The sequence below is a fragment of the Felis catus genome, chromosome C1, assembly GCF_018350175.1.
Source record: "Felis catus isolate Fca126 chromosome C1, F.catus_Fca126_mat1.0, whole genome shotgun sequence".
NCBI lineage: Eukaryota > Metazoa > Chordata > Mammalia > Carnivora > Felidae > Felis > Felis catus.
This window is the reverse complement of record NC_058375.1, coordinates 154,726,381-154,741,196: the sequence shown is the minus strand read 5'-3', so window position 1 is coordinate 154,741,196 and position 14,816 is coordinate 154,726,381. Positions and strand designations below refer to the sequence as shown.

General features: G+C 38.8%; 1 protein-coding gene across 3 annotated transcripts in view; it reads right to left on the bottom strand.

The window, feature by feature from the left end:
• Nucleotides 1-14,816, bottom strand: part of CSRNP3 (cysteine and serine rich nuclear protein 3) — a 212,332-nt gene that overhangs the window by 11,120 nt on the left and 186,396 nt on the right. For all 3 annotated transcript variants that reach the window (XM_023259415.2, XM_006935332.5, XM_019838201.3), the window contains one exon: nucleotides 1,844-2,140. In XM_023259415.2, coding sequence (XP_023115183.2) covers nucleotides 1,844-2,140 — 297 coding nt within the window. The remainder of the gene's footprint in view (nucleotides 1-1,843; nucleotides 2,141-14,816) is intronic.

Below are 14,816 nucleotides of genomic sequence, written 5' to 3'. Positions count from 1 at the left end.
TGTCCAGATTGACACCACTTAGTATCGTGCAGCCTGATAATTCGTTCTCATTGGTTTTTCTTCTCATTTGTTTGGATTCTTGGTACATGGTGCACGAATGTGTACTGCAGGGGTGTGACAGTCACGCACATTTATGACTGTGACTAGTGGACCCATGCATTTAGGTCCTGTATTTCCCCCACTCCTCCCCACTCCAGTAGACTATAAGCTTCTTGAGGGAACGGGATATTCATGTAATCAATATCCCAGAATGAGAGACACTGGACTCTGCCACCTAAGTGTTTGCGTTCAGCGAGCGTCACTGGACCGAACTCCTCAGTCACGTGATAGGCGGAGTTATCAGCAATCCAAGGGCACTCCCAAGATATTACCAATTAACCTATATGCAGATCAGAGCACAGGCACCCAGAAGAATTTGCCCTGCTTGCCCCTTCTCCAGGTGCAGGGAATCTCCTTTACTACAGAGGAGAAGGCAGGCTCCAGCAGTCATCCTGGATTCAGTAAAAATTAGAGGCAGAGGTCAGAGCCAGATTCTATAGCTTTTTCTTACTCATGAATTTCTTCTCTGTTAATCCACCTTAAGCAACTGTTTAGCTGATGACAACTATCCTCTCTTTTTGCCTGCCAGAGTGGCTGTTCTTATAAAAAAAGCCAAGTTTCCTCGTAAAATAAAGACAACTAACTAATCATGGGGCATCAATGGTATAGATGTATGGGAACTTGAGAATCTAGTCCAGGGGTTGGTAAAGTCTTCTTTTGCATCTTTTCTTTTCTCTTCTTTTCTTTTCTTTTTTCTTTCCTTTCTTTTCCCTTTTCCTTTCCTTTCCTCTCCTCTCCTTTCCTTTCCTTCCTTCCCTCCCTTCCCTTCCTCTTTCCCTCCTTTCTTCCTTTCCTTTTTTCCTTTCTTGTCTCCTTCCTTCCTTCTTTCCTCCCTCCCTCTTTCCTTCTTTCCTTCCTTCCTTCCTCTCTCTCCCATTCTTTCCCCCTTCCTTCCATTCTTTTCTTTCTCTTTCTTTCTTTCCTTTCCTTCTTTCTTTCTTTCTTTCTTTCTTTCTTTCTTTCTTTCTTCTTCTCTTTCTTTCTCTCTCTCTCCCTCTTTCTTTCTTTCTCTTCCCCCGTTTTAATAAAGGGCGAGAATAAATTATCTTAGGCTTTGTGGGCCATAAAGTGTCTCTGGCAACTATTCACTGTTGCTGTAAAAACATGAAAACAGTCATGGACAACACCAAAACAAACAAAGAGACACAAAGTGACCAGGCTTCACTAAAATGTTACTTATACAAACAGGTGTGGCAGGCCCGATTTGGCCTGTGAACTATAGTTTGCCAAACTCTGATCTAGTCCAGTCCTTTCACTTGAGACGAGGAAACCGAGCCCAGAAAGTTTACCTGACTTGGCAATTTCACAAAGCTGGCAAAAAGCAGAGCCAGGAGTAGAACTCCGGTTTCTTAAGTCCCAGTCTTGTAATTTTTCCACCAATATATGCCGCCTCTCACCTACCACCATTTTTACCCCATAGTTGGATCAGAAAATACAAACTCAAATGTCAGACATGTCACGATCTGAGTGCTTGTGAAAACCCACAATAAGCTTAGTGCAATAAATGAATCCAGGAGGAAATAATTCTGATCGACTTAGCTACGGCCGATCTCACATTGTATTTTATACGTGTCAGCATCTTATGTATACCCATAAATGTCCCTGAATTAGTTTTTCTCCCTTGAACCATATGTCTTGCCTTGTCGCAAAGTTTTTTTCTATATGTGAGAAACTTCATTGTCTGTCACATGGGGGGTGGTGTATAATGTCCCATCTTTGGAGTCCTTGAAATCCAAGTCCTTACCTGGCACTTAATGCCTGCCAGGCTGCAGGTACACGTTTCTGGATCACAGAACACTCGGCAGTCACAGCCACAGTCCTCCCTCGATAGACGGATGGCGCGCAGCTCATGCTTTTCTTCCACATCAATCTTTTTCACCCCAGAGGCCCGCAGCAGTGCTCTCCGTTTTTTTGTTGGCAGGGGTTGTAGAAAGAAGTACTCATCTACCTCCGTGTTGTCTAAATCAATATCATCATCAGAAATGTCATCCACTGTAAGAGTGCTAGCTTCTTCAGATTCCACTGTGCCATTCTTGGTCATCTAGAAATACAAAGCAGCAAATAGACTTAGCATCGGCAGGGGCTCAACTCCCTACTTTTACACTTGATAAGAATAAAACTATTATAATTCTTTTAATGTTTACTTATTTTTGAGAGACAAAGGGTGCGAGCAGCAGAAGGGGCAGAGAGAGAGGGAGACACAGAATAAGAAGAAGGCTCCAGGCTCTGAGCTGTCAGCACAGAGCCCGAGGCAGGGTTCAAGCCCACGCACCATGAGATCATGACCTGAGCCGAAGTTGGACGCTTAACCGACCGAGCCACCCAGGTGCCCCAAGAATAAAACTAGTATAAAACATCATGTCCCCATAATCCATAAATGTTTGTGGGTCATATTATTTCCTTTTATTTTTCTCTTTAGAGAAGTCACAGGAAAGAAAAAGGAAGACATCCAAATGATAGGCTTTTAAATGTACTGGTAACAGAAGACTTAATTGGAACTCTTAACCTCCTAATGTAAGGAGCTATAGTTGTTAGAGTTTTTAGCCAGTGTGATGTGAAAAAGACCAAAGGTTACAGAGGCTCATCAGTGAAAGCTATCTTTAGACTCGGTTCGTGATGGACAGCTCTGATGGTGGAATAAATGTGTCCTTGTTCAGAGGTGATAGCATCTTAGTGGAAGCCACTGCCACCTAAATCAGCAAACATGTCCGTGAAATAACGACTCTGTCTTTTGGGCGCCAGCAAAACCATGAACTAGGAAATAACACTGTGCTGCACTGTGCTATTGGGATTCCAAACATGGTCACTCTACAGAACATTCCAAGAATGAGGGCTTGATATGAAGTCATCAGTCAGGTCAGCATGCTATCCAAAGACAAGGAGCAGAGGGCAGTGCCGGCAGGCTCTCGCCAACGGGTAACTGAAACAATAAACTTGGCCCTCAAAGGAGTTCATGTGAACCCATGCCCAAAGCAATACCTTCTGCATCATAGCTCATGTGGACAGCTATGTCTCCTATACCCATAACTATTCTGCTTCTATTAATATGTCCGTTCTAAATGAATTTCATCCATCAGTAAACCCTGAATCAGTATTTCACTTCTCACTGTTATATCAGCACACTGAGATTCCTTCATAAAGAAGCACTTAGAGATGTTTTTCTCTGAATAGGAGCAAGAAACATATCCTGAGAAGCAGCACAGGAATAAATGTAGAAGTTCTGTAAGGGCTTATTCTAAATATAGAGGCTATTTTGATTCTTTAATTTTTAAATTTGTTACTTCATAAACTTCATTAATTGTAATCATCACCATGCTATTCTTTATCTTAACAACAGTTCATTTATTACGCAGTTAAAATACTCTGGTGACATCAGACATCATTCTCTTGTCTTCATAGGAAAAAGTCCAACGTTTAGATAAAAATATTTATTATTGACCAAAAATCACAAACCGGAAAACTCTGAATACAATAAAACATTGGTTTGTGAGCATAATTCATTCCGGAAACATGCTTATAATACAAAGCACTTGATAACAAAGCAAACTTCAAGAACCATTGGCTCAGGTGTGGTCATGTGATGTGCAGCGTCACGTACTATTCGTATTGCAAGACATGCCTCATTCATCAAGTTAAGATTTATTAAAAACGTCTGCTCGTCTTGCACAACATTTGTAGAACAAGTTACTCTAAAACAGGTAGAAGACTGGTCTTTGCCCTCAAGAAGAGGAAACACCCCAGTAGCAAGTATGTATTAAAGTCTATTACAGTGGGCCTCTAAACTGCATTTTCAAAAGCCACTAATTATATTTTTCTGAATAATTCAGAGCTTAAATCTGTGTTCTTGCAAAGATGGGCCTCCCCCTTTATTGGGTTTTGTTTCTCAGTGTGATCTGCAATGCATTTCTTTTGTTGGCATTTCTTTATGTATGTCTTGGTTAAGCTGTTTCCATGTTTCTGTAATGTCCTGTACTAGGATGCTACTCTGATTGATTGCTATTATCATTTTTGTTAATTCTTATTTGCTAACAGAAACAGCTTTCTTCTGTGAAGATCTGATTTTCTGGGAGATTCAAATGCGTCATTACCTAGCACATACTCAATCTTCTGTGTTAGGCAAAGCTGTATTAACAAACAGGAGGCATTACTTTTCCCACCTTGTCACCTTTGTGTCATTTAGATTTGTTTTCACTAATTCTTGGCCTATGTGAAACTTATCAAGATTTGACTACACAGCCCCTGGAGAACACCCAGGACTTGGTTAACGTGACTCATTTAATATTTCCTTCCTATTTAATCTCTGTGTTCTTAAATTATGCTCCCTTGTGTAAGTGGTTAACATCAAAAAATAATGAAAACACTTTCATTTTATATCAACAGTTTGATTTTTTAAAAATATAAATGGCTGCTAACATATCAATGAAAACTGTTCAGGGAACATGAATTACCAGTTGGAATCTAAAAATTTTTAAAAATCAAACTATAGATGATGATTATTCCAAATAGAAGTGCTCTTAGAAATATGATCTGTGTCTCTTATTCCTATATATGTAAACTACAATAAAGAATTTCATTTCAAGATAAAAATTCAATTAAGAATCTAAAACCTCTTCACATAGAGCTACATACTGTTTTCACTTTTGTTGAGGAACCCACAGGGGCCCTAATCCAGATTTCAAAATATCATTTTTTTTATTAAAAATTTTTTTCTTAATGTTTATTTACTTTTAAGAGAGAGAAAGACAAAGTATGAGCAGGGGAGGGGCAGAGAGAGAGGGAGACACAGAATCCGAAGCAGGCTCCAGGCTCCGAGCTGTCAGCACAGAGCTGGACGCGGGGCTCGAACTCAAGGACCATGAGATCATGACCTGAGTCAAAGCCGGACGTTTAACTGACTGAGCCACCCAGGCGTCCCTCAAAATATCATTTTAATGTTGAAGTGATCTGGCAAGGTTTTCTCCTCACCTCCCCACTATCATCTCTGCCATTTCTTTTCAAAATTTTTAATGTTTATTTATTTTTGAGAGAGAGAGGAAGAGAGACAGAGTATGAGTGGGGGACGGGCAGAGAGAGAGGGAGACACAGAATCAGAAGCAGGCTCCAGGTTCTGAGCTGTCAGCACGGAGCCCAATGTGGGGTTCGAACTCACAAACTGTAAGATCATGACCTGGGCCAAACTTGGATGCTTAACCAACTGAGCCAGCCAGGTGCCCATCTCTGCCATTTCTAATGAAGATTGGAAATACTCAAGTTCATCCTAGTCAGTTGCCTTCTCTCCCCTTCCTCACAGTTTCTGGTGTGGTATGTACTCATTGAGAGATACTCTGCTTCCCCAGCCCCTCTTGCACTCTTATTCATTTGCTCCTTTAAAACCCAGGCCAAACCTACTGAGTTTAAATGCTCTTTAAAATTCATATATTACAGTGGCACTAGGGTGGCTCAACAGTTAAGTGACTGACTCTTGATTTCAGCTCAGGGCATGATGTCATGGTTAGTGAGGTTGGGCCCCATGTTGGGCGCATGTGAACAGCACAGAGCCTGCTTGGGATTCTCTCTCTTCCTCTCTCTCTGTCCCTCCCCCATTCATGCTTGCTCACTCACTCTCTCTCTCAAAATGAATAAATAAACTTAAAAAAAAAAACGAATAAGTTCTGGAGATATAATGTACAGCATGATGACTATGGCTCACAAAACTGTGCTACACACTTGAAAGTCGCTGAGAGTACATTTGAAATGTTCCCATAATGAAAAAGAAATGGTAATTATGTGATATGATGGAAATATAAGTTAATGCTGGTTGAACAGCATTGTTCATTGAAACTATTGAACAACAATAGCTTCAAAGGTGTGAGATGGGACAGAGCATGGTCCTTTTATTGGCCTGCAAATTATCCAGATGAGCGAATTTGTACAGGATCACTTCCTGTCTTGGTCCATAAGCAAAGAAAAAAAGTAAATAAACTGTAGGCATCTAGAGAATAGCTCCTGTATTCTCCTGGCTTTGTCACTTTAGAGGTGATAAGTAAGCCTTAACTCATGATTTGATTAAATGATCTTTACCTTATTTTAGATTTATCCTACATTTGTGTGCATTTCTTTGTATGATATTAGAAGAATCTCAAGGCCAAGGGCTTGGGTGTGTGAGTGTGTGTTTGCTTGCTTTGTTCCAAGAAGGATAATTAAAATGAGACTTAAATCTTGAGTCACCATGTAACTTGTCCAGACTACAATTCTACAATTGTAAGGACTATAACTTTCTTTAAAGAGACAGAATTTAAACATATCAATTTTACAAAGCTGTCTGATTTGTACTGATAAATATGAACAAATAGTTTCCAAAGCCCAGTAGAGTAAAACCCTTGGCCATCTAAATACACATACAGGATGGGATACATAACTGTCAGAATCAGTAGAATGATTCTCAGACTGCTTTAGGTCAAGTACAGGAAAAGGGGGGCTCAAGTGAAAGTCAGCATTCAATTCCCTACCTTTTTTTTTGTCATGTCATGTAGTGAATGAATTCCACCATAAATTCCAGTGAGATGAAATTTTGGGTGGATTAAGTTCCTGAAAAAACTAGTTCAACGCAAACTGAATATGGAGAGGGAAATAGTACTGAAAATGTGGATTGACTAAAATGCTAAAAACAAGACAAAACCCCACAAAAATGAAAACACTTCCTTTTAGCAGTTAAAAGGTACTTTTAGTAAGAAAGAGTTATTACAAAGTTATTAACACATGTAAAAATGACAGTGGAAAGAAATAAGGTGAAAAAAAATTCAATTCCATAAACACTGATTACTGCCTATTATAGTGATGATAATGATGTTGAGTATGACCAACACAACCATATAATGAAAACCAGTCATTGGGCTCCATACTTTATATAGATTATCTCACCTAATTTGTACAACAATTTTATGAAGGATTTTTTTCTTAATAGTTGAGAAAGCTGAAGCCTTGAGAAGATAATTTGACAGAGTCTAGCTTATTAGTGATTGTATTGAGAATCAAACTCAGGTCTATTTGACCTCAAAGGAAAAGCCAGGCTTTCAAGACAGTTTAGAGTAAACATTCTTCGAGGAATAGTGAAATCTTATACAGAAGGGAAAAAAAGATATGGTTGCAGCCACGTTCCAAGAGCCGATCTCAGTGCTGTGGCATAGCAGACGAAAGAGCAGTACAAGCTTCCTTAGATTTAGCTCATTCAGCAATGAAAAATATGATTCAGACACAGAGAATAAGAGCTCAGAAAAGAAGAAAACAGGAAACAAGCTGAAACTATGGCATTTCTTTTGGGTACCTATTTTGTGAGCATGTGGTGGTGGACTTTCTTTTCTTTTTTCAAGTTTATTTATTCATTTTGAGAGAGACAGAGCAAGCAGGAGAGGGGCAGAGAGAGAGGGAGAGGGAGAATCCCAAGCAGGCTCCACACTGCCAGCATGGAGCCTGACACAGGGCTTGAACTCATGAAATGTGAGATCATGACCTGAGCCCAAACCGAGTCAGATGCTTAACCAACTGAGCTAACCAGCCCCTGCCCCTTATTGGTAGACTTTCTAATGGAAATGCCAGCAGAAGCAGCTAACATATCAGTCTTGATTATCTCAGCTGATTTTTAATTCATTAACTCTGGCCTGAATTTAATCAGCATAGTATGCTGCCCAATTTTGTATTAATATATTATTTTTGGTGATTAGTTTCATGTGTATCTCCCCCATCACAATGTGCACACAATGAGAACTGAGACCAAGTCTGTCTTGTTCACCACTGTACCCCAAGCACTTTGTTAACTGCAGTTCCACGGTAATTGATAAAGAAATATTTTTGAATGAATGAATGAATGAATGAATGCTTAATCATTATGCTACACTGCCAGCCATTGTACTAGGTGTCAGGATTTACAGATGTATGAGAGTTCTGCCATCTAGAGCTTCCAGCTTGGTGGAGAGATGATCATGCAATAAATAAGATACAGTGTGGGAAGGGCAACAAAATACATGTGCAAGTTACAGAAGTAGCAGGGAGGAGGAAATGATAGACAAATGAAAAGGAAGGGTAGATACAAAGGCACAAAGAAGAGTTATTTAGCTCCTATTCTGATTCCATAGTCTCTATCAAGGAGAAAACCTTCAAACCAGAAGGGAGATCAGATATGTTAGCAAGGATTTAACATATAAAAAAGAGATGGGGGGCTCCTGGGTGGCTCAGTTGGTTGAGTGTCTGAATCTTGGTTTTCAGCTCAGGTCATGATCCCAGGGTTGTGGGATCGAGCCCCACATAGGGCTCTCTGCTGAGAATGGGACCTGCTTAAGATTCTCTCTCTTCCTCTGCCCTTCTCCTCTGCTCATGCTTTCTCCCTCTCTCTAAAATAAAATAAAATAAAATAAAATAAAATAAAATAAAAGAAGAGGAGACAGTGAGATAGTACTCAGCTGTTTTATGTAAGCATGCCCAGGTCCAGGCCATTCATGCTATGGAGAAATGAAAAAGCTTAAAGCTATGGTTGCTCAGTCTAATATGTGTGAAGAGCTATGGGGAAAGGAAACAAAAGATGATCAAAATGGGAGTGAATTGTTAAAAAAAAAAAAGCTAATTCTAGATAATATTCTAGAAAGGATTATTTAAACAGATGGTTTCTGTACATCTGAAGAAAGACAGCAGTGCAGTGACTACCAGGGTCATCGCTTGGGTTCACTAACGAGAGAATGTCCATTTGTCAAATTAAACTCCATTCAAAATCTGAAGCTATAAAATAGATGAAAGCTGGAGTGAGATACAGAGTCCTGACCCCATAGAACCCAGCTGGAAAACCACTGATCTCGTTTTGGGTTTCTTGGACAAAGTTTTTTTTATGTTTTATACATGGAAGGACAAAATGTGAACTCATTAATAAGAGGTGAACTTATTAATAATGGTTAGATACATGAATTTTTAGTTATCTGAGAAGTTGAAAATGTCTCTAATAACAGTGATGCTTAGCTCTTTTGGACACCAGTGAGGCTGGGAATGAGGGATGTGCCACATATACCAACAAGTTTCAGGTGGAGGTCATTGTGGCATGAAGGGGAAACTCCCTCCTTTCCTCTTGAGGATCACTACTCTGAGAGAATACCCTGAACTGGACTTTGTCTTGTTAAATATAATTTTTAAGTCATATCTTTTTTTAAATTTTATTTTTTAAAATTTACATCCAAATTAGTTAGCATATAGTGAAACAATGATTTCAGGAGTAGATTCCTTAATGTCCTTTACCCATTTAGCCTATGCTGCCTCCCACAACTCCTCCCGTAACCCTCAGTTTGTTCTCCATATTTATGAGTCTCTTACGCTTTGTCCCCCTCCTTGTTTTTATATTATTTTTGTTTCCCTTCCCTTATGTTCATCAAGTGAAGTCGTATGATATTCGTCTTTCTCTGGCTAATTTCACTTAGCACAATACCCTCCAGTTCCACCCACATAGTTGCAAATGGCAAGATTTCATTCTTTTTGATTGCCGAGTAATACTCCATTGTATATATATACCACATCTTCTTTATCCACTCATCCATCGATGGGCATTTGGGCTGTTTCCATACTTTGGCTATTGTTGATAGTGCTGCTATACACAGGGGGGTGCATATGTCCCTTTGAAACAGCACACCTTTGGATGCCTAGTAGTGCAATTGCTGGGTTGTAGGGTAGTTCTATTTTTAGTTTTTTGAGGAACCTCCATACTGTTTTCCAGAGTGGCTGCACCAGCTTGCATTCCCATTAAGTCATATCTTTAATGAAGACTAAGGGGTAGGCTTATCACATTTGAGTGTGACAAGATGAAGTTTATTCACATTAAAGAACAAACTTCATTGATCACAGGTCATGTTCAGCACTAAAGAGAATTCTTGCCCTGGAGATGTATAAAGTTTTGATTTACAGGATGAAGCTGAATTGATTTACCTGGGCTTTGTTTGTCTGCTTGCTTTTTGTTGCTCTTTTATTTACTATCAGTTTAATATGAACAAACAAATTGATCAAGGTCTAAAAAGCTACTGTATCTTTTAGTGTATTCTCAGGGATAGGGCATCCCCAACTTGGGAGAGGATATTATAACATATTCCTATACACCAGATAGATCCCATCTGGAGTACAATGTCCAGATCAAGTACCATATTTTGAGGTAGACATTAACAAACAGCATTATATCCAGGAGAACTTAACCGAGCTGATAAAAGGTCTGAAATCCATGCCCTAGGAGGATTAGTAGAAAGAACTAAGGATGTTTAATCCTATAGAACTGAAACACAAGGAGCCCACATAGCCTACTGTCAAACATTTGCATATTCATCACTACTGCTTTCAAACACTTGGAGTTTAGAGAACAGGGACAGGATTTATTCTGTGTGCCTGGAGGGCAGAATTAGGGTCAAAAGATAGAATTAGATGGGAGCATACTGGTCAATGTAAAGAAGAACTTTCTAACAATTATAGCTGGATAAATAGAATTGGTTATCTCAAAAAGCAGTGTGCTCTGGGCACCAAAGATGTGGAGTAAGTGGCTTTGTACTGGACATATATTTGATAGAAAGAATTTTTGGTTTTGTGGTATGAGTTGGATAGACAACCTAGTCACTAATTCTCTGGCAAACTAAAGAGAAATATTCATGTTATTTTGATATTCAGTCAAATCCTATAGTATAATTCTTCTGCTCATTAGTTGCTAACAGCAGGTGGCAAATTGGAACCAATTTAATTATGCCCTCAAAGAACCAGGAAGCTTTGATTATTGTCTCAGCCTATAAGAAATTCAACAACCTGGATTCACAATGTGTCTGTGGCTTATGTACCACCACAAAAATCACCAGAAAGGAGGATAATATCAACATACAAGACACATAAACTTTCATATGTTCCATTATCCCCCTTTCTGGTTTAGATCAACATTGCTTCTTCTAGTGGTGGCTATTAAGCCAAATGAATCCAGCAGTGTGCTGGTAGATATTTAACAATGATGTCTCTGGGGAAAAAAAAAAAGTTGTAATATGTTGTGATTGTCAAGTCCCATGGTGTAAATAGTCTCATCATGGCTGATTTTAAACTACTATTGGGAAGATATATGCACAATACACCTCAGTGAGCAACTTTTGTAGCTCTAGCACACCACTGGATGCATTCCATAGTTTGATAAGGAGAATCTGTTAAATTGATTACTCCTGAACCAGAGGATCAATGTGTATTGCACAAGAAGAATATAAAGATTTGATTACATATGCTTAATTGTTCCATTAAAGTTAAAATATCAGCAGTATTTTAAAAGAACATATTCTTTAATGTATTGCATTTGCCCAGAGCTGAAGCCCAGTCTGTCAGTCTCCATCACTTTGATTAGGTATATTTTTTCTGTACTTGTTAAAATAGGTTGTGCACATGACACAACAGGTGTTTGGCAGGTATCAAAGTTTTTCATTTGGTGTTGGAGCAGGGCTCCATTTAAGGATACATTCTGGAAGCACTGGCACTAAGTATGCTCTTGAGCAAGTTCTACGGAGTCTAACAGTGAAGTTCCATAAGGATAAATGGAGTTAAAATACACCATGGCCAGCAGACTCTGACTCATCTAATAGAGAACTATAGAACCAGGATGTGGTTAAAGACATATCCAAAAATTTAGAAACTATAGACTTGAGATAATAGCCTATGTCAACCATTTCTTACAACCCCCCAATCCTTTACATCTTCTAGAGCATGTAGGATATTTACCTAGAGGTTAGTAAATCATTGAAGGGATATGAGGAACAAGGCTGGAGGTGAAGGGGGGAGAATTATGTTGCACGGGTAAGTCACTAAGTGAATAAAGCACAGCCTTAAATATGAGATTTGGGATGAAGAAAATTTAAATAGTTTTAAAAGGTTGATTATTAAAGGAAGTTATCAACTGGCAACTTTTTTTTTCTTTTTTAAGAAAGAGAGCATACAACCAAGCATTACTCAAGGAACACATGACTGAAAAATTGAGAAAAGTATATAACCCTTGGAAGTAACTGGAAATGGTACCAGAGTGGCGATAGGCCTTTGATCTTAGAAAGGAGAAAAAGAACAAGGTTGGAAAAACATTGAGAAAGAGAAGCCAGTCAAAGCTGTGAAAGCTAAATTGAATTTCCTAGAACAAGGTAGTAGAATCCAGTAAGATATAACCCAGAGGCAATTGGAATGCCAAGGCTCTTTGAAACATAAATGGCTGCCTAATGCATTTTACAGATACATGTGAAATGGGAATAAAGGCTAATGTAATTGTTCAACAATGTGGTGCAGATGATGAAATATAAGCACTTAATTTGGAAGAGTACAGTATTAACATGACTGCCTTGATTACTGTGAAGAGTATGACATGTTTGAATGGGCTTGACAGGGAAGACGGACTATTCTCTGCAATGCAGAAATCTCAAACTAGTTATTTCTTCTAGGAACAACCATTTTATTCAATCAGCTTTGTGTATTGATGGTTTTTTGACAATGTTTTGAGCACCACCACCACCACCACCAAAAAAGACGCTTGAACCCCCAAACAGAATTGGATGTGTTCTACAAATCTAATTGCATATATTATTTCCCAACATGTCTAATTTATAATTTGATTAAGAGATGGATTACTAAATAAGAATCAGTTTTACAAGGAAAAACTAAATTCCTATTCTTATTCTGCTTCCAAAATATTTATTATAAGAGAACATCAAGAAGTATGTAGTGAGTGTTTCTGTTTACTGATCTTTCACTATTAAGGCCCCATTGGAAGAGGTGTCATTGCATTAGTGGGTTCTCTGTTTGGAACCTAGAGAAACACCCTGTAAAGACATGAGGCACAGTGGAGGGAGAACTTCTCATTACTGTTCTAGGCTGTTGGTTCTCAAATAAGGAAAAGGGATACTACCCAGTTCCAGGTCCAATGAGTTTCCTGTGGTGTTTTATCTGGTCTCCATGGAGAGGACCTTGGGAAATGTTTATCTTGTCAGATGGGCCTTTTCTGTCCTCACTCAATAGCCAGCTTGCTGCTCCTCACAGAGAACCACCTCCAGTCAAAGCCAGAGTTGAAGTTTGTCTTTAACAATCCTTACTTTCCAGGGACCTTCCTGCTGCCCCAGTCAAAATAATGGAATCAATTTAGCTACACTTATTTTGTTACTTACCTTAGAGGTATTAATATTTCAAGACAAAATGTTACATTAGAAGTGAAATTCCAAGTACCAAAGTGAAATTTTTGGATAGTTAATGTTTTTGGATAGCTAATTTTAGATTTGGGATAGCGAAACCTTAGGTAAATATAGTTGATGATATTTTAAAAATCATAAAACTTAATATACTAGAGGAATTATAATTAAAGTATACAACTGTTGGGGCGCTTAGGTGGCGCAGTCGGTTAAGCGTCCGACTTCAGCCAGGTCACGATCTCGCGGTCCATGAGTTCGAGCCCCGCGTCAGGCTCTGGGCTGATGGCTCAGAGCCTGGAGCCTGTTTCTGATTCTGTGTCTCCCTCTCTCTCTGCCCCTCCCCCATTCATGCTCTGTCTCTCTCTGTCCCAAAAATAAATAAACGTTGGGAAAAAAAATTAAAAAAAAAAGTATACAACTGTTTCTCCATTCAGTCTTCTCAGATATTTTTTTAGCAAACTAGTCCACATTACTATGGTCTTTTATTAGGTTCATGTGATATGGTTCTGAGTTTCTAAATATTTTCAGTACAATGAAGTTACGATGAGATGGCCTTAGAATCCCATTATCTTTTTGCTTGGTATTCATCTGAAAGGAGCAATGACATCCAAATATCTTCTTTTTATATCTTCACCAAAAGGGAAATCCGCATGTTTTCACTTACCAATGACAAACCTTGGCTTGCCATAACACCCACTCGAATGACTGCCTCTCCAACTTCCAACACTAAGAACAACAAAAAAGAAATATGGGGGTGCCTGGGTGCTCAGTCAGTTAAGTGCCTGACTCTTGATTTTGGGTCAGGTCATGATCTCATGGTTTGTGGGTTCAAGCCCTGCACTGGGCTCCACACTGGCAGTGTGGAGCCTGTTTAGGATTCTTTCTTTCTCACTCTCTCTCTTGGTCCCACCCTTGCTCTGTCTCTCTCTCAAAATAAGTAAATAAACTTAAAAAAAAATTAAAAAATGAGTAAATAGTGGGATGCTTTTTCTTCTTCTTCTTCTTTTCTTCTTCAGCTTAGTAAAGAAAACAGCATAAAAGCAGCTGAATATAAATTATAATATCAGAATAAATTACTGCCTTATATGGAAGGTTCCTGTGGGTGTGTGGCTCTTCCTAACATTCATCACATGTATAATGTGCCTCAAAGTTCACCATAATAAATCTTTGGTTCTCAGAATTATAGTCTCCCAGCTGTTAAAAACCACTTCACACAGTACCAAACTCTAGAAAGGTATGACTCCCTATAGGTACAGAGATTGTCTTTCCCAATGCCTAGAGGGGGTGATCAATTAATTTTAGAATAGGAAGTAACAGGATAATATAACCGATTTTCTATTGAGTGAGTCAGTGTTTAACATCATTGTGCTTCTTTTTCTTCAGTACACATGGCCTCATAATTTACCTATCCCGCTGGGTCTTTGTTAAGATTAAATTAAATGATGTTTATAGAATGCCTGGGAAATAAAAATCACTTAATGAATGGCAGCCATTAGTATTGTTTGAGTTTAGAGAATGACTTTGTTCTTTGAGGAG